We start from the raw sequence: 19,308 nt of genomic DNA, 5'->3' as shown, positions 1-19,308 counted from the left end.
TGTTTATATTACATGCCAATCCTCTAGGGGGCACTGTCATACCAGCGGTGCATATGCACCGGCATTTATAAGAGTATAAATGTTATGCAGTTTATACTTCTTTGTTATGTGTGAACATGGTGCAATAAAGTTCACCAGATCCAAAACAGAAATTATCTTTACTGACTAACAATCAGGACTAGCTTCCAGCAACATTTCATGGGATCAGTTTCTAAAACTGGGGAGCATTGGCTTGAAAACACTCCTCTTTACCATAAAGAAGAAAATGCAGCACAACTACAACTACCTCCTTCTCCTGCTAGAGGAAATAGTATCCTGGTCCTGGTTGTGGTTCTTATATTTGACTTTCCTCCATGACACCTTTTATGAATGAACTGTTTAAACTGGATACAGTAAGTTCAGCTGTTACCAGGATAATAAAGAAATCGACTTATCAATATGCTATAGTCTATACTTGGTCTCTTATACTTGTGCTGTTGTTCAGGATGATCAGAATTGTCACTAATGTCACATGTGTGTATTCCAGAGCACTTGGTTCGCCACCAAGACTTCCGCCTCTTTGCATGCATGAACCCAGCTACTGATGTGGGGAAAAGGAACCTTCCTCTGGGTCTCAGAAACAGGTAAGCTTTCACTATGACTACTGACTCCAGATCAGTTAAGCCTGGAGGCTGGAGCAAACAACTTCTGGTCCAAGATGGACCAAGACCACACACACACTTTTACCATCCTAAAATGACTCCAATCCCAATAACATCATAACGGTTAATATGATTGATGTTTTATGACCTTTCAACGTTTCATTATGTAGTTGATGGATATCTATCCATCAATTGCATGAGTAAATGCATTTACCTATCCCAGGAGCCTCCTACTCCCAGAAGGAGGAGGCCATGTTCAGTACTTCAGCTTCCTGTCTGAAACATTTACTCAGAACAGGGGAAAAAATACCACGTTATAGTCAGTCGTTTCACATTGTTTCCTATGTTTGATTTGCAACTCTCCTAAGTTCTGGCAGCAGCAGGCGGTGCTCCAGTTCTGACACTGACATGAGTGTTTTTCTTTCAAATCTGGCATTTTTATTTCTGTCTGCCTGCATAGCAGTGCTACAACTGATGTATTGTTAGCATTTTTGCCGCCAAATTTAATTTATTCTCATCAGTAAGAGGGAGATTTGTGTCTGTATTTCTTTAAAAGAGCCTGCTGTGTTTAGCCAACTTGATATTGTTGATTAATGTGATGGTCCGACCAGCAAACTCAAGGACAAAGGCATTTATAAAAAAATAACTATTTAATTTTTCAAAAGAGCTTAAAGATTTTTTTACAACAAATTTCAAAAAGAAATATAAGAAAAATGGGCCCAAAAAATCAACTAAGCAAACCAACTCAAACAAAACTAACTGACTCTTCTCAATGAACACACAGGGGAATTTATATACAAAGGCTAGCCTACACACACACACACAAAGAGGGGCGGGGAAGAAAACAAAAACAACCAATACATAAACATAAATAACAAATTCAAATCACAACATTTTACTTTAACACAACTATAAAACAAAACAACCTAACACCGTAAATATTATAACAATAGAGTGAGAGGAAGATGTCAATAGGGTGAGAGGAGGAGTCTTCCACATCAAATTCCCTGCTTCCCGCAGCCTGATGGTTCGTTCCAATTATTGGTTTGAGACAATCAACTCCTCCCAGCCAGTCCTTCAACTCAACCAAAAACAAAATAGTTAATATTCTAAATAAACCAAGCGTTTACTAAAATGTGTGCACCCAATCTAGTAAACAACTTAATACCAAAAACCCACCACCAAAGAAAAAGTGATATTACCAATATAAATATTATCAATATAAAACATTAACTAAATACTAACACTGAAGAAAAGAATACTAACACGGAGAAAATGGAGGAACCTCCACAATTAACATCAGATTCGGTGCTCCAAAGTCTGAAATTTGAGTAAAAGTCACTAGTTTGATGTGGTCCTAGTCACTGTGAAACCAAGGAGAAAACAAAAAGCTTGTTCATCAGAAAACAAATACTTTGTTTTACCTAAAATCTCTTATTGCAAGGAGATTTTTAAAATGAAAAATAATTGTAAAAAACAGAAGTATATAAATTGCACACTTTGGCCATTCTCGAGTCAAACTAGGTTATAAGACTATTATTTTAAGCTGTTCTAACTTTTAATGCATGGAGGGGAAACAGAGAAGTTGTGGTTGGAAGATGAAGATGTTTCTGTTTTTTCTCGTTTTTTCGGACTTGTCCAGATTTACTGAGCTGTATGTTCATGAGCTGGAGAACGAGGGAGATCTGAGGATCCTCGTGTCAGACTACCTCAAGTGCTTGAACCCCCCCAAGAGTGTCATCAGTGGTATCATAAGGTCAGCCTTAGCATGTTATCACAGTGCTTGTTCATTTTTGTCTGTCAGTCTGACAATGAACCACTTCAGTCTGCTTTGTTCACTCCAGCACAGTCTGGTTTACTAGATCTTACTGAATTATTGTGGTTGTGCCTCAGTTTCTATCTGGCAGCTCGGAGGGAGGCATCTTCCTGCCTGGTGGACGGGACCGGTCACAGACCTCACTACAGCCTGCGCACCCTTTGCCGGGCTCTGAGCTACGCAGCAGCTAACCCCTGCCTCAGCGTTCAGCGCTCTCTGTACGAGGTGAGGCCAGGCGGCGTACAGGGCTGCTTCTTCTTACCGTGGGATGGCAGACATTTGAAAATCTGTTGTGACCTTCCATCCACAACTCTTTACAGGGCTTCTGTTTGAGCTTCCTCACACAGCTGGACAGGAGCTCCCATCCTCTGGTCCAGAAGCTGGTGTGTCAACACATCCTAGCAGGGAACACCAAATGTCTGAAACAGGCAAGTCTCAAATTGTTCTGCTTATACGCGATCATATCCAGGACTTGGTCAATGGCTAGATAAAGTAAACAATTCCATATTTGTAGGTATGCACTGATGTAAAAATATGGGCTGATATTTTTATTAAACTCAATGTTATGGCCCATAACACACACAGGACACACACACAGGACACACACACATATATATGTAACTAGACCACTCCACTGACATCGCCTCTCTTAAATGCTATGCTGTATCACTATCTGTGTCACATGACCAACCCTGTCCCCCTCCTGAAGTGTAGAGATGAGTACCAGCTATCAATATCGGCACATTTTTACTTATCGGATCAATACCGATGTTAATGCTGGTATATTTCTCCATATTTGTGCACTGGTACATATAGACTATGTCACATAAAAAAAAAAAAATGTTTTTTTTTTCATGTTTAAATCTTGATAAATCAATTATGTAACAAAGTTATTGATATATCTCTGCTGAAGTAGAAATCAGTAGAAAGTTTTCCTAATAACTTGTGTGTTTGGTATGTTTTCTCCAGCTGATCCCAGCTCCACCGGGCCGGACCTGTGTGCAAATAGAGGGCTACTGGGTTCCGCAGGGAGAACTGGAGCCTGCTCTGGATCCCAGCTACATCCTCACTGCTTCAGTAAAGCTCAACCTGCGGGATATGTCTAGAGTGGTATCTGCAAGGTACGGAGACTCTGACCCAGCCTGACTCTGTCCTGAATGTCCCCTGTCATTCAATAGCTTGGATCCCAAGGTCAGCTCTTTGTAAAGATTAAATGTGTCATGTTAGATGTAGTGTTCTCCATCTGCGCTCTGTGTTACTGGGCCAGGGTAGACTGAATGTGGATCATCATGTTAATATGAGCAGTGAATTAGCTGCACACATTGATTAGGCAATCTCACTCTGGTTGAACACATAATGTGTTGATCTTTGTCATATGTGGCACTGACAGAAAAATAAATGGTCTAGTTTTACAAATCTTAGCATTGAGTTATGCAGTCTGCTGAGAGGTTTACATCCACTCATCATGGACACAGATCTCAGGTTCCTGGACTGGCCTCATTAATTTAACCTCCTCTATGTGTGATGATGTGGATTCTCTCTAATCAACACAGGGTCAAAATAATGTGCATCTGCTGACATCTAACATCTGGATAAATATTCACACTTTATTCAAACTGGTTATTAATTGGGTTTGGAGTATATAGTTAAGGTCAGGGTCATTCCAGGATGCCCAGTTCAGCAATGAAGCTCAGTTCATTTGTGAGAAAGTTTAATAATTTAGAGGTGAACATCATTTTTCCTTATTTCATGCAATTTATGCAATGCATTTATGCAATTTATGCAATGCACCACAGCATGGTGGTTCCACCACCACAATGCTCTCTGGCATTGACCTGGTTCTGGGTTTCTTTTCATTTCCATTCATCTTAAGGGGAAATCTGGGACAGATATTTGGAACAATTAGATGTTCCCACAGGCACAAACACACATCCAGACCACAATGGATTAAACACACTAAGTTGAATCTTCTGAATGGACCCCAACATCAAACTTGTTGAACATTTATGCTAAAGGTCAGATCTGTGTCAGGAGCCCAGCCAGCCAGTTCAGATGAGCTCTATCAGTTCAAATATGAATGTTCAAATATCCATCTGGGATTCAGTCAGGAGAGTGTCACTGGCTGTTTGTGGTTGAGGTGTAACTTGCAAAGAGACATTTATTGAAAACATGAGTTTGTGTATGTATGAACTCGAGCAAGTGTGAACATTAGAAAATTTGCAATAAGTTCACTCAGGTACAGTTGTGATAAATCGTTGCAGAGGTCTGTTCTACAACAGCTTAGCTCTTGATATCACAGAATGATTTGACTGCTGTGATTGATTTGTGCAGCTCTGGTTATATAATCTGTCTGTTGTGAATCAAGTGCATCATTAAATCCATGTTGAGTGGATGTGCTTATTAGCTTAGTTTCATCCTCTCTCATTACAATGAGCCTCTGCACTCAGCTAATGACTAATCAATGCTGTGTCCCGCCATGTTTGGGCCCTACAGGACGCACCCAGTGCTGATCCAGGGCGAGACGTCTGTTGGGAAGACCAGCCTGATCCGCTGGCTGGCAACAGCCACTGGGAACCAGTGTGTGAGGATCAACAACCATGAGCACACCGACATCCAGGAGTACATCGGCTGCTACTCCTCAGACGACAGGGGCAAGCTGGTGTTCAAAGAGGGTAAGAGTGGTGAAACATTGAACTGTCAATGTTCAATATGTAAAGGCTTGGCTAGACATCATCACTGATTCTTCACATAATTATTCCAGATCAGTTCCAAGTGACAGACACAGTGGGACATTTTTATTTTTGTGGCATACCTCAAAGTTGTGGGAACATTATTCATGTTCATAGTCGGACTGTGCCAAGTTCAGTTCTACAGACGGTTATCGATCTCTACAAAGCCTGACCTGTCAACTGTGATTTTGACCAATACTGAAATTCTTGTCTGAAAAGTCAAAGTTGCTAATTTGGCAATAGTTCCGCTAATTTGGCCCACCACATGACCTGGTGGGCCGAACTGTCAGTCAGTTCTCTCACACAGTGATCAGCAGCTAATTTTCAGACCTTTGCAGAGATGGATCAGATGTGTTTTATCAGATCATCACTGATCTCCTGAAAGGAAATCAGGGTTGATTTACCAGGTCATTCCTAATTTATTTTTGGTTCTGTGATTCTGGTCCATTCCCCATCGTCATCCCAATCAGTCTTCAGCCTTGATTTTAGTTTCATAATTGGTAGTAAACAACTGCAACTTACTGGACATGTGAAATTCTAAATGTGTGAAAAGATATTTCATGTTTGTACACTCTTTGTGTTGGTCATCCTACTTGCTGATGTTCACTTATTCAATTCATTAGATCAGTCTAACCTGGGTGATGTTCTTTTTTGTCTGTAGTTCTTGTTGAACACGACTTATTTTTGTTTTGTATGTGAGTTTACCCTGGTGAGAGCTACTTGATGTGTAGAACCAAACCTTTACAGGAGGAAGGCGTAACCTTGTTTTGTCTCTTGTCTTCAATTCTTCAATAAGAAGAGAAAAAAATGAAAAATTATTCTTAACTCTGTGGAGAACTAAGGAATTCCCCACGAGGTTCATTGTGGAAACCCTCAGATTTCCTGGATTGCATAATAAATGTTGGTTCTGTGTTCAGGTGTCCTGCTTGATGCCATGAGAAAAGGCTACTGGGTGATCCTGGATGAGCTGAACCTGGCCCCCACCGACGTCCTGGAGGCTCTCAACAGGCTGCTGGATGACAACAGGGAACTGTTTGTGGCTGAGACACAGGAAGTCATCAGGGCTCATCCCAGATTCATGCTGTTTGCAACACAGAACCCCCCAGGACTGTATGGAGGCAGAAAGGTATGTCATCACATCAGGACAACTGTTTTGACCTCTGCTCCAGCTGTTGTACTAAGAAAAACCAACATGTTCCATCGCCCAACCCCCCGCTTCCCTACTGAGTCTCTCATTTTTTTCCATCTTTCAGTTTTTGATGTGTTTTTAACCCAGACATGCACTTTGATGTTATTGTCATCGTTGTGTGTTTGAAACCTTCTAGAGGTCGAGTGGCAGTGGCACCACATGTAGCACCTGATGAATCCGCTTTATGAATTCTACGTTTGCATAATGAACTGATAAATATGTCAGATGACACATTCAGTGTTTTCCTCCCTCCAGTTCCCCATCAGCTCAGTTCAGTGTTTCCAGTTGACAACTTGTACAATCGAAGCTCTATGTGAATCTGACCATCAGGTCAGATGAGTCTCTTGTCTGATCCAATTAGCTCAACTTTAGATTATGTTCATCCAAACCCAGTCTGAGCTTCCAGTCCCATTCAGATCCCATTAGATCCAGTCCAGTTCAGCTGATTGCTGAATGCTCATCTGTGTAAGGAGTCAATGGACTGCAAGTGGTGACAGTGAGTAGCAGAGAGGAATCCCAACAGGAAGACAAACTTTGTTCAGCTCGGGCCTTGTAAAGGAGCTGGTTGTGTGTCCAGGTTCTGTCCCGGGCGTTCAGGAACCGCTTTGTGGAGCTGCACTTCGATGAGCTGCCCAGTGCAGAGCTGGAGACCATCCTGCACCAGAGGTGTAGCTTACCTCCATCCTACTGCACCAAGCTGGTCAAGGTCATGCTGGACCTTCAGGTAGTTTTACCTTACTGTGTATGTATAGCGGCTGTGTTGATACCTACTGCAGCCTCATATGCCCTGTACCTCCCAGTCATTGCGCAGAGGATCTTCTGTATTTGCGGGGAAACATGGCTTCATCACTCTGAGAGACCTGTTCCGCTGGGCGGAGCGCTACCGGCTGGAGGAGCAGGCGGATGCCACTCAGGACTGGCTGCAGCATCTAGCAGATGATGGTGAGTCTCATCAGACATGAGACATGAGGCCCGGCCTCATGTAGAGGCTGGCTGACTGAGCAGAGTGTTTGGGTCCAGGCTACATGCTGCTGGCTGGACGGGTCAGGAAGCAGGAGGAGGAGGTCATCATCCTGGACACCCTGCAGAAGCACTTCAAACGGACGGTGAACCCGGACAGCCTGTTCTCCCAGAAACAGCTCATCAGTCAGTTCAGTGAGTAGCAGTTGTCTCACTCTGCAAGCACAGGCCATAACTTTGCCGAACAGGAGCAAAGCGTTCTGTTAGTTCTACACCTGCTTTGTAGGGAAAATGTCTTTGATGAGAAATATCGTCCATAGAATGGGTGAAAAGTTCTCGAATACGACAAGAAAACATTTTAGAGGCTTAAATAAATGATGAGGTGTGTCAGACGGGCCTGCTGTGACTGTGGTCATGGTTGGAAGTTTAGACAGAAGCACTGACCTCTCAGCACTGACTCCTACTGCCATCACCAGGTCCTGCGGTGGGCAGCGTTGCAGCGGTACCAGAGGAGTTCCGTCATGTGGTGTGGACCCAGAGCCTGAGGAGGATGGCGGTGCTGCTGGGGCGAGCGCTGCGCTTCGGGGAGTCGGTTCTGCTGGTGGGAGACACAGGGTGAGCTCCGTCCTGCTGCTGCTCTGTGCCCATCCTTTGCTCTTCCTTCCTGACTCTATGAAGGATGGAGATTTGGCCTTGTCAATCATTACATGCTCTTTTAATTCTGTTTCCTCTCCAGATGTGGGAAAACCACCATCTGCCAGCTGTATGCAGCTCTGGCTGGACAGAAGTTCTTCTACGTCAACTGTCACATGCACATGGAGACGTCAGACTTCCTGGGAGGCCTGCGGCCTGTTAGATACACCCAGCAGGTACTTATGAACACATGTTGGTGTTCTGGTAAAATCTTTTATTAAGCCATTGTGAACTGGAGCTATGTTAATAAACCAAGTTGAATAAAATACAGGCCAAACAAATCCTGCAGATGCAGACCAGGCCTCCTCAGCAAAGTCTTAAGTTTTCTCTGCTTCTGCTTTGTAGGAAAAATTATTTTCAATGGGAAATATCTAGAGCCTTTCTTAGAATGAGTGAAATGTTCTCTTAATACAAAACATTCACTGACAGGATGAGCAGGAGGCTAACACCTGAAGCTACTGATGAAGAAGCAAGGGAAGGAACAAACTTAGGAGTGTTGTGGACTTCTAGTCGCAACAGGTCTATCATCTTGTAATGATCATTTTTGTGTGATCATTCCTAGACTGTTGGTGAGGACATCAGACTGTTTGAGTGGAACCATGGACCACTGGTGCTGGCCTTGAAGGAGGGCGGAGTCTTCCTCCTGGATGAGATCTCGCTTGCAGACGATTCTGTTCTGGAAAGGCTCAACAGGTACAAGTGGAGAACCGGTCCTGGTTCCGATAGTCTCCACAAAAAAACCCAAAATGTTCCTTCACTTTTCACCTTTTGTTTTCTATCATGAACTTTTCTGTGTTTCTTTTTTTGAAAACTGTCTAAATATTTCAAGGTGTTTCCTCATCAATTAATAATTTAACCTTTAACCTGATTTGGCCTTTCTGCTCTTTCTAAGTGCTGGCAACATCTATTCTTCAGTTTAGAGTAACAGTTTTCTACGAGTTGCTAAATAGTTGTGCAGAATATGTCATGATGCGCCGTGTTTCCTGCCAGTGTCCTGGAGACGGAAAAGAGTCTGGTGCTGGCAGAGAAGGGCAGCGGAGATGATGACGACGTGGAGCTGATCAGAGCAGCTGCAGGCTTCCGCCTGGTGGCCACCATGAACCCTGGAGGAGACTTTGGCAAGAAGGAGGTACAGAGCTCTGTAGGGAGGAAGATGGGAGACATGGAATATATCTCAAAGGTCAACTATAATCTGACCTTCTGATTTATAGAATCCACCGATGAATATTCATTCCCATTTTGTTATAATACGGACTCAAACTCAACAGGAACAAAATATTATACATAATTCCCCAAAATTATGAATAACCTTTTCAAAGTTTTCAAATGAGTGAATCTGTCTCAGTCTGTTCTAATATGTAATCTCTGGGTTTGTTCTGTTTTTAGCTCTGAGCAGAAGTCCAACACATGCACTGTGTGTCTGGTTCATAATGTTGTAGTTTGGACCTTAAATTTGAGCGTCTTTATTATTTGTTAATTGAGAACAAAGAGATAAACGGGGATTTAGAAAAGGATTTTCGATTACTATTCAAAATTCCGCAGCTCAGAGTGAGAACTAAACGTGGCAAACAGTGGGAAGATTTGAAACAAGTTAACAATTTGCTATGAGTGGAGGTGAACTCTGACCTTTGTTCTGCTGTTCAGCTGTCTCCTGCCCTGAGGAACCGCTTCACTGAGATCTGGTGTCCTCAGAGCAGCAGCCGCAGTGACCTGGTCCAGATCATCCAACACAACCTGCGCTCTGGACTCTCATTAAACGGTAAACCGATGTCTGGGTTCGTTAAGCTGGGTCTTCCTGGGATTATTATGTCCAGATTAGTGTTGCTGATGCCTTCACACTGAACCTGTAGCGTGTGTTTAATGGAATCCAGGCATAGACGTTGCAGAAGTGATGCTGGACTTCGTAGAGTGGCTGGGCCAGCAGGACTTTGGCCGGCGCTGTGTCCTGAGTGTCAGAGACATCCTCTCCTGGGTGAACTTTATCAACGCTGTGTGTGAGAGAGATGAGGACGGCTGCATGATCATGAGAGCAGCTGAGGAACAGGAGGAAGATGAGGAGGAGGCAGAGTGGGACCTCAGACTGGATGCTGTCACAGCTTGTGTCCATGCTGCCTGCTTGGTTTACATAGATGGCCTTGGCTCAGGTATGCTACAGCCCTGTCCTGTCTCAGTGTCTGTCTCTGGGAGCTTCAGCTCATCCAGAGCTTCCTTGCAGGAACTACAGCGTCCTGTGCAAACGGTGCCCTGGCTGCACGCCAGATGTGTCTGGCATTCCTGCAGCGGAGGCTGAGTAGGACGACCCGGCTTGATGAGGAGATGCTGGAGGCCCTGAGGGTCTATGACCCCTGCCTGCCACGGAACCCTCAGTGGGGAGAGGACTTCTTTGGCATCAGCCCCTTCTACATCGCCATAGGTACGGATGTTAATGATCTCTCTGTATCAGCACTCTGCAGTCAGGAAAGTTCAACTTTTTCAATGTCCCATCACTATGGAAACTTACTGCTCTGAGGCACCTGAAGGTCTTCTTTTTGTGATTTTTACAATCTGCTGCTCATTTTCACACAAGATTCACACACAACCAAACAAGTGAATCCTGTTTTGTTGTGAAATAATATTCCAATTGCATTGGAATATTATTGAACTGTTCATTCTTTTCATGTTTAAATGCATCAGAAATAAGAATTGTGATAATATTCTGTCCAGCAATGCAACTAGTACTGTGTTTTTAGTTCATGTTAATAAAAATCAGTTTGGGATATAAAAAACTGAATCATTTTGTCTCTCCTTCATCTGATGATGAAATTAAACTCCGACCACCAAAAGACAAGGCTGCAGAACATTTTGTCCTAAACATTTCCTACGAATGACCCGATGTTCCATCAGGATCTGAAGCCGAGAGCCGCAGCCTGTCTGACTACGCCCTCACAGCAGGCACTGCAGCCATGAACGCCCAGAGGCTTTTGCGGGCTCTGAAGCTGCAGAGGCCCGTGTTGCTGGAGGGCTCCCCCGGAGTGGGAAAGACGAGTCTGGTGGCGGCGCTGGCCAAGGCCTCCGGGAACCAGCTGGTCAGAATCAACCTGTCTGAGCAAACGGTAAGGCTGTGACCCCCCGCGCTCTGAGAGCGTCCGGTTGCAGCCGTGTGTTCATGCATTTCCCTCTGGCAGGACATCACTGACCTGTTCGGGACAGATCTTCCTGTGGAGGGAGGAAAGGGAGGAGAGTTTGCGTGGCGAGACGGCCCCCTGCTGGCTGCTCTGAAGGCTGGCCACTGGGTTGTCCTGGATGAGGTAAGAAATACAAATCACGTAGTTTTAGTTTCTACAGGAGTTTTATGTTTGGACTCTATTTTTAGGTTTATGGTTATGATTCACCTCAGGTAAGTTTGTCTCTCCCTGCTGCAGAAGAAGCTAAAAAGTTCACATTTAGTAGATTATCCATCTCATCAAGTCCATGTGATTAGAGTGTAACTTGTGTTGAATGGTAAATGAGAATGATGACCGCTGCTGTTCGTCCATCAGCTGAACCTGGCCTCCCAGTCGGTGTTGGAGGGGCTCAATGCCTGCTTTGATCACCGGGCAGAGATCTACATTCCTGAGCTGGGCTTGAGCTTCCAGGTCCAGCAGGAGAAGACCAAGATCTTCGGCTGCCAGAACCCGTTCACACAGGGTGGCGGGCGTAAGGGACTTCCCAAATCCTTCCTCAACAGGTTCACTCAGGTGACAAAGTGACTTTGTTAATAGTGAGGTCTCCACAAAATGTCCAAAAGTGATAACAGGAGATCTCAATATCACCACTGCTTACTTCTCTGTGTCCACAATCTTTCTAGGTCTTTGTGGACCAGCTCACCTACAAAGACATGGAGTTTATTGCAAATTCTATTTTTCCTGCCATTGATAAGAAAATCATCGCAAAAATGGTTGAGTTCAATAACAAGGTGAGTTTCTCTGAGAGAAGTGAGCTCTGTCTGGCAGTCAAAGGTTAGGAATACCTTCAGATGAGGAAAAATAACCTACTGAGTTCATGTTCAAGCCAGTGATGGTGAGCTTCTGTGGTGCCAGATAAAAGCTCATTCCTCAACCTTTAACACAGAGCTTACATCTATCACTCTGTTCATACTGTTCCTGTTTGTTGTTTCAACCTGAAGTGAACAGGTACTTCATCATCTGCATAACATCTCTGTCCCAGAATTCCACAGGGTTGGTTACATGGAACATTTGAGTTCTCTACCATATTCTGTTCTCAACCTGCCAGCGTTGTTCATGATCAAGCCGCATGGCCTGACAGCCAGTGACAGCTGCTTGTGTACTTGTAGTTAATGTCTGATATCATCACTGCTACAGAAAATGTTACTCGTCTTCAATAAATGAGTGATTTTCTTGACCCCTTTAAATATAATCAGTAGAAAAATCCAGAAACACAGTCAATGTAGAGTTACAAATTCAGTCTCCTATTTCAGTCTTGTTTTTTCTTCCTCTCATTCAGGCAGAGTAAAGCCTGTTTTGTTGCTGTTTTCCTCCAGCTTGTTCAGGAGGTCTGTGTGGAGAGGCTGTGGGGGCAGAAGGGAAGCCCCTGGGAGTTCAACCTGCGGGATGTATTCCGCTGGTGTCAACTGATGCTTACCGACCAATCGCCAGGATTTTTCAACCCAGGCCAGCATGTGTCCTTGGTGTATGCAGACAGAATGAGAACTGAGGCAGATAAGGCAAAGGTAAGCTCAACACCCACTGAACCTATTACTCAAAGATGTTGAACTTTCAACCTTTTTCACTCGGTAACAGTGAAAAAGGTTACCACTCTGAGGGTGTGTGTGTGTGTGTAAAGGTTCAGCAGCTGATGGGTCAGTGTGTGTGTGTGTGTGTGTGTGTGTGTGTGGGGGTGGGTGGGTGTGTGTGTGTGTGTGTGTGTGTATGTGTGTGTAAAGGTTCAGCAGCTGATGGGTCAGTGTGTGTGTGTGTGTGTGTGTGTGTGTGTGTGTGTGTGTGTGTGTGTGTGTGTGTGTGTGTGTAAAGGTTCAGCAGCTGATGGGTCAGTGTGTGTGTGTGTGTGTGTGTGTGTGTAAAGGTTCAGCAGCTGATGGGTCAGTGTGTGTGTGTGTGTGTGTGTGTGTGTGTGTGTGTGTGTGTGTGTGTGTGTGTGTGTGTGTGTGTGTGTAAAGGTTCAGCAGCTGATGGGTCAGTGTGTGTGTGTGTGTGTGTGTGTGTGTGTGTGCAGGTCCTGCTGGTGTTCAGGAAGGTGTTTGGGGAGGACTATGAGCCTTACTGTGGCTCCAAACACTTCCACATCACTCCTCTCAGCGTTCAGGTTGGTCAGCGCTGTAGACCCTCATCTTGCCATCTGTCTCATTAACATGGCTGAAGTCGTCTTTGTGCCCTGCTTGCTGCTACTTTAGGTGGGCTTCTCTGTGCTGTGTCGCAGTGGGGGGGGCCCTGTGGCCCTGGACCCCCCACTGTCCATCACACACCAGTGCCTGAAGCCTTTAGAGTCTCTGATGAAGTGTGTGGATATGGGCTGGATGACCATAGTTGTTGGTCCCACAGCCAGTGGGAAGACCAGCCTGGTGAGACTGCTGGCCCTGCTGACGGGGCACCGTCTCCGGGTGATGGCCATGAACAGTGCCATGGACACCACGGAGCTGCTGGGAGGATTTGAGCAGGTAGTGTTTCAGCCTCTGCTCTACTGCAGAACACCAGCGATCACTGAAAGCTTTCCCTCCCGTCCTGTATGCAGGTGGACATCATGCGTCCGTGGCAGCAAGTGCTGGAGACAGTCGACTACATGGTTGCCATGGTGATAAGGCGTGGACTGATGTCTCTCGACGACGGCACCCAGGACACAGAGTTTTTGCTGCAGACATGGGGCATGTTCTGCCAATGGCTGAAGGAGAATGGACTACAAAGACCAGCAGGCACAGTGACCTGTGAGGCACTCAACAAGATGGAGGCCATCATCCTCCTGCTGCAGAAACTCAACACCAAGCTCAAAGTGTTCACTGGTAATTTATAGAGCATCATATGCAGGATTCTGTTTCCACGGTTGCAGTGGCGACGTGCCCTAACGCAGCGGGCTTTGCCTTCAGACATGTCCAAGCTGCAGATGGACTTGACTCTGCTGAAGGAGCGTCTGGCCCAGCTGGAGGACGGCTGGACCAACGGCGGCTTCGAATGGCTGGATGGGATGCTGGTCCAGGCCCTGCAGGCCGGGGACTGGCTGCTCATGGACAACGTCAACTTCTGCAGGTACCAACTTGTGCATCATCTCTCTAGTTCTCCAAATAGTTTTTGATTTTTAATGACAGAAAAAAAAAAACAAACTCCAAATAGAGAAATTTGAATGATTTTTCTAAAATGTGGCTGCCACATTTTCTTTGTACCTGAGTTGGTCAGACACTCAGAAAATGTTTCTTGCAGTGAGCAAAACTCACCAGCAGATTAGTTTGGGACTGGGCAGGGTTCTGGTGGGAGATCAGACTTTACCACTGACTATGTGTTTCCTACTCAGTGCTTCTGTCCTGGATCGCCTCAATGCTCTCCTGGAGCCCAACGGATCCCTCACCATCAATGAGCGCGGTGTAATCGACGGGAAGACCCCCAGGATCACTCCTCATCCCAACTTCAGGTTAGCACTGGCGGGTATTTTGAGATTTGGATGGTTCTGTTCAGCTGATATGTCCCTGGCTTTGCAGGCTGTTCCTCACCATGGACCCGGTCCATGGGGAGCTTTCCAGAGCCATGAGAAACAGAGGGGTGGAGGTCTACATCCCAGGGGAACGTGAGGGGTTGTGCTGGGACACTTTGGACCTAAAGACCCTGCTCCACTCTGCCGGTGTGACAGGGAACTGTGTGTGTGACTTGCTCATTCAAATCCATCAAGACATCAGAAGTGCCATCTGGGGTAAGCCTTGTGAAGTCTGCTGCACTTCCACTAGTGGAGCCGGAGTTTTCAGACACTTCTCTGCCTCTCAGACTCCTCAGCCTCTTCAGTGGCGGCCCTTCTCCACGCTGCCTCTCTGCTGTCCTGCCAGCTGCAGCGAGGTGCAGACCTTCGCAGCGCCCTGCAGCACGCCTGTACTGAGGTCTACGCCTTCTGTCAGCGCTCTGCTGCCAACCAGAAGGTAGGGAACCGCCTTCTGATGGTATTCAGGTCACACCCTTACAGTAGGAGGAGATTTCACAGTGTTATGTAGGTGAAAGGGTCTTAATGAGCAACATTTAATGCAAAGGGTTTGAAGTGGTCCAGGAAAAATGGTTGGACCTTCTTGTGTGGCTAAATAAAAACAGTAGTAATGGTTTCATATATAAATTGTTTTTTGTATTTAATCGTCTTAAATTTGGTAAATTCGAAACATTTAAAGTGGACATATCATGCTTTTAAGTTCTTCCTTTCACATGTAAACTATTCACTTAAGGTATATACTCGTAAAGTAGAACTGCAATGCTTTGGTCAGATCTCCTGGTCAGATCTCCTGGTCAGATCTCCTGGTCAACCAGCTGGTTTTAGAGCAGCTCGTTTCGCTGTGTATTTTTTATGTGAATGAGACATTTCACATCCCCCTTGTAGTTTGATAGCAGCGATACAGTTACCGACTAACAGAGAAACTTTTTATTCAAAAGTTTATGCCAAAAGGAGAGGACTAGACCATCCAGCCTTACATGTTGGAGTCAGACTCTGACCCAGAGCTTCCAATTTCAGCAGAACTGAACTCGGACTACAAAATCGGGTAAAAACATGGTGGATTCACAAAAACTGATGAGCCAGAAGTAATGACCTAGTTTTAAATTCAAATTTTTGGCACAAAAATGTAGGGCAAAAAAAGTGGTTTTTGCTGTTTTTAAGTGAAACAAAAAAGGGAAAATATAAAGTAGGGTTAGCAACATGTTAACAAAATGAGGTTTTTTATTTTTTGATGGCAAAGAAAGGTGTGGAGTTGGAGGTCAAAGAGGAAATAAATACATTTGTTATTTCTTTCAGCAAGCCCAACAGGTGATTGAGCAGCACCTGGTTGTCATGGATACAGGTGCCTGGGGAGACGGGCTGCTGTGTGCCGGGGTGTGGCCGGACAGCTTCCCCTCAGCTCTTCTCTCTACTGAAGATTCCTGCTTCTCCTCAGTCCTCAGAGACGGGCAGGTCCTCCTGTTCTGCCTCAACTCCCTCAGCCTGCAGGGGAAACGGTAACAATGTTCTGGACAATGAAGAAAAATCTTGCTCATCTTTTTAGGTTTATCTGTTTTTACCAACAGAGACCTGTTGATACAGGAGACACTTGATGCTTTTGAACAGGACAAACAGCACTTTTGTCATTTCATAAGCTTGACATAAATTTCTTACTTTAGAAAACACACAATAAGTTTTGTAAATCAGAAAAACTTTAAATAATCTACAGCCAACCAGACACAAGCAATATATACGGTACATATTGTAGATAAAAAGTACCAAGAGCAGCTAAGATACAAGTCTGCTTCATGGTTGGACATTAATGTTGTGTAGTATTACTACAGTATTACTCCCTAAAGTATCATTTTATCCTCATGATCCTACATATCATGCTCTACACAGCATGATTTGTAGAGCTTATGATTCACCTCAGTTTGAGGTGAAAGGTCACATCACGGTTGGAGCTTTTGTGACTGAGACAACAAATATTGACAGATCCTCAAAGCTGATTTCCAGCTGCTGGCATTAATAAAGTGAAGGGGTTGTGTCACCACCTCTGGCAGCCTGAATGGTTCCCTAAATGATGCTTTTACAGAGACAGTCCTGTCTGTCCTTATGTCTGTCATGTTTGTCTCCTCTGAGAGTGAAAGTTGGACTGAGACCAGCTGTGTTTGTGCAGGAACCGTCCACTGAGACTGAGGGACCTGCAGCAGGCCTTGCAGAGCAGTGGAGTCCATGAAGACTGTGTGTTTTCTGGAGGAGTGCTGGACCTGGAGGATGGCGATACTCTCAGACTCGTCCCCACTGCAGTGAGGCTGGTGACAGAGAGAGCATCCCATGGAGACTGGATCCTCCGCAGCCACTGGCTCTCCAGCCTGGGAAAGAGCTCCAAATATCTGCCAGGTTTGTGACTTCCTCAGTTCATTACTTGACTCGAAGAAAGACATCAAATCACTATAAAAGCACTTAACAGGGAAAATGCCCTGTTGGAGGCAGCTGCTGAATACACGTGAATGAAAGATGTAAAACACAGACATTTCTGTATTATTTTCCAAGCAGTTCCATTTTGTGTGCATAAATGGAACAGATCAGAGACAATCAGCAGACCTCAACTCATGACTGTTCCTGTGAGCAGTGGCTGGAAGGCCCTTGTTCTGAGCTGTGTGTGTCAGCTAAATGTGTGACCTGTTTCAGAGCCGGCGCTGGTCTATTTGGAGGCAGGAAACCGAGCTCTGAAGGTGGTGTTCAGCAGCACCCTGGCTGTAAAGGGGAAAACGCTGGCAGAGCTGCTGCAGCCGCACAGCAAAGGTAGTAACTCTCATTACTGTTCAGTTCTGCAAGCAGGAAGGAGTTCCAGTTCAACTGGACCCAAGAGACCCTTAATGCCAACATTAAATCTTTCTTCCTGTAAAATCAGCCCAGCTGGTTCTGATTGGACTCTTAGTGACTGCATCACTGTGATACTTCCAGATGAATACAGGATTCTGATGGACATGCGCTGGAACAAGCAATACCTGGATATTCTAACCAATAAGTGCAACTTTGAGGATGAGGAGAGATACATGGAGTTCCTGGAGGCTCTGAATGCAGTGGCTAACAGGTAGATGGACTGACCCTGTGGTCATGGTGACATGTTAACTACATACCAGAAATCCATTGGATATTCTTATAAATGCTAATAATATAAAGCATAAACAGAGTGAAGTCAAGCATCGTGGTGTGTGTGTGTTAGGATTATTCTGATGATGGACCGGGAGGAGAGAGCAGTCAGCTGCTCCTCCACCGTCAGCGTGGCTCCGCCCACTTCCGCTATGAGAGTCGCCACATCCTTCAGCAAAGGTAACAAAGTCTGACTTACAAATGACACATTTCATATTGAGATGCGTTTTTGAAAGGTTTCTTTTCTCGCCGATGTAGGAAGTTTAGACATCAGCCAGCTGCCTCACCCTGTGCTCATGCACCTGCGAGCGTTCTTTGACCGCTGGGATGCCTACGTCCTGCAGGCCGTGCAGAACGGACAGCCGTTCATCTCAGACCACGTCATGTTTGAGGTCAGGAACATTTCCTCTCCGCTGCTGTAGCTTTGTTCATACTGTACTTGATCCTGTTCACGCTGCTAGTGGCCAATGCAGAATAAGAATTCTGATCCTAACTCTGAAACATCGTGCTGGTGTAAAACAAAAAAGACCATGCAATGCTGTTTGTGTAAGTTGTCCACATTTTAAATAGTTTCCAATTTTTGGCTTTGATTTTAAGACTTTGTTATTAAGACCGTACAAAAGCTGCTGTTTTTTAATCTCAGGTTGTTTCCCTCTAACGTGAAGAGCTGCACAGAACCAGAAAGATTACAGAACATCACACAGGGTGTACATCCTGTGTGATGTACCAGCCTTTCTTACTGAATACAATGTCCATCTTGTAAATAAAACCCAGATATGGTAACTTAATTTCTCAGAATGCTTAGCAAACTGAATAGATAGAAATGGTTTGAAAAGAAGCAGAACTGTTCTGAGTCTTTGGTAAAGTTTCAGTTCAGAGAGCTGCAGTCCTCTGTTGCAGCAACCCTGACTCCGTTTCCCCCCTGCTGTTCCGGAGGTTAGATCCTGCAGCTGCTTCGGTGGCGTGACCACTTCTGGGACGTGTGCGTCACGCTTCCAGCGGACTCCCAGGGCGTCTCAGTGCTGTCGCTGCACTGGCAGTGGCTGCAGAAGCACCTCATCCTTCGCCTGCCTCAGCTGCTGATGGGAGACACAGCAGCCACTCTGGAGTAAACACTCTTGCTCTCACCTTTTCATTTCTGACTTTTGATCAGTCTATAATTCATTAACAACACATTCCTTTTTATTTTCATAGTTTCTTATTAAGAGATTGTACTGTATAACAGTGTAACTGCTGTTCCTGAATCTCAGCTGTACGTTTTGGTGTTTAACTTGTGACCCTGGTTGTTCTGCTGTTCAGAGGTCAACAGGACTTGCAGGTTGTTTCAGCAGCCATCCAGAACCTTTTGTCCACTCCAGTGTCTGTGGCCGCTGCAGTCAAAGGCATGCAGAGGTCTCTGGGAAAAGCTCTGCCTTACAAGGTCTGACGAAGCCTTACCGCTAAAGCGTCTCCTTCCCTCTTTACTAACTT

General features: G+C 45.1%; 1 protein-coding gene across 3 annotated transcripts in view; it reads left to right on the top strand.

The window, feature by feature from the left end:
- Positions 1-19,308, top strand: part of mdn1 (midasin AAA ATPase 1) — a 52,953-nt gene that overhangs the window by 9,553 nt on the left and 24,092 nt on the right. For all 3 annotated transcript variants that reach the window (XM_055044616.1, XM_055044617.1, XM_055044615.1), the window contains exons 19-55: positions 527-623; positions 2,284-2,397; positions 2,535-2,682; positions 2,778-2,885; positions 3,427-3,578; positions 4,951-5,129; positions 6,104-6,312; positions 6,953-7,099; positions 7,176-7,317; positions 7,396-7,530; positions 7,812-7,950; positions 8,072-8,204; positions 8,591-8,721; positions 9,019-9,157; positions 9,673-9,787; positions 9,900-10,172; positions 10,244-10,441; positions 10,912-11,120; positions 11,193-11,315; positions 11,547-11,744; positions 11,855-11,962; positions 12,548-12,736; positions 13,240-13,329; positions 13,418-13,681; positions 13,756-14,020; positions 14,105-14,264; positions 14,527-14,643; positions 14,711-14,919; positions 14,991-15,139; positions 15,997-16,196; positions 16,859-17,082; positions 17,374-17,487; positions 17,650-17,779; positions 17,912-18,018; positions 18,097-18,230; positions 18,780-18,946; positions 19,138-19,258. In XM_055044616.1, the coding sequence (XP_054900591.1) occupies positions 527-623; positions 2,284-2,397; positions 2,535-2,682; positions 2,778-2,885; positions 3,427-3,578; positions 4,951-5,129; positions 6,104-6,312; positions 6,953-7,099; positions 7,176-7,317; positions 7,396-7,530; positions 7,812-7,950; positions 8,072-8,204; positions 8,591-8,721; positions 9,019-9,157; positions 9,673-9,787; positions 9,900-10,172; positions 10,244-10,441; positions 10,912-11,120; positions 11,193-11,315; positions 11,547-11,744; positions 11,855-11,962; positions 12,548-12,736; positions 13,240-13,329; positions 13,418-13,681; positions 13,756-14,020; positions 14,105-14,264; positions 14,527-14,643; positions 14,711-14,919; positions 14,991-15,139; positions 15,997-16,196; positions 16,859-17,082; positions 17,374-17,487; positions 17,650-17,779; positions 17,912-18,018; positions 18,097-18,230; positions 18,780-18,946; positions 19,138-19,258 (5,837 nt within the window). The remainder of the gene's footprint in view (positions 1-526; positions 624-2,283; positions 2,398-2,534; positions 2,683-2,777; positions 2,886-3,426; positions 3,579-4,950; positions 5,130-6,103; positions 6,313-6,952; positions 7,100-7,175; positions 7,318-7,395; positions 7,531-7,811; positions 7,951-8,071; positions 8,205-8,590; positions 8,722-9,018; positions 9,158-9,672; positions 9,788-9,899; positions 10,173-10,243; positions 10,442-10,911; positions 11,121-11,192; positions 11,316-11,546; positions 11,745-11,854; positions 11,963-12,547; positions 12,737-13,239; positions 13,330-13,417; positions 13,682-13,755; positions 14,021-14,104; positions 14,265-14,526; positions 14,644-14,710; positions 14,920-14,990; positions 15,140-15,996; positions 16,197-16,858; positions 17,083-17,373; positions 17,488-17,649; positions 17,780-17,911; positions 18,019-18,096; positions 18,231-18,779; positions 18,947-19,137; positions 19,259-19,308) is intronic.

This window comes from Poeciliopsis prolifica, unplaced genomic scaffold (genome assembly GCF_027474105.1).
Source record: "Poeciliopsis prolifica strain line A6 unplaced genomic scaffold, Auburn_PproV2 SCAFFOLD020, whole genome shotgun sequence".
Lineage (NCBI taxonomy): Eukaryota > Metazoa > Chordata > Actinopteri > Cyprinodontiformes > Poeciliidae > Poeciliopsis > Poeciliopsis prolifica.
Note: the sequence above shows the minus strand (reverse complement) of the source record. Positions and strands in the feature narration are given on the sequence as shown.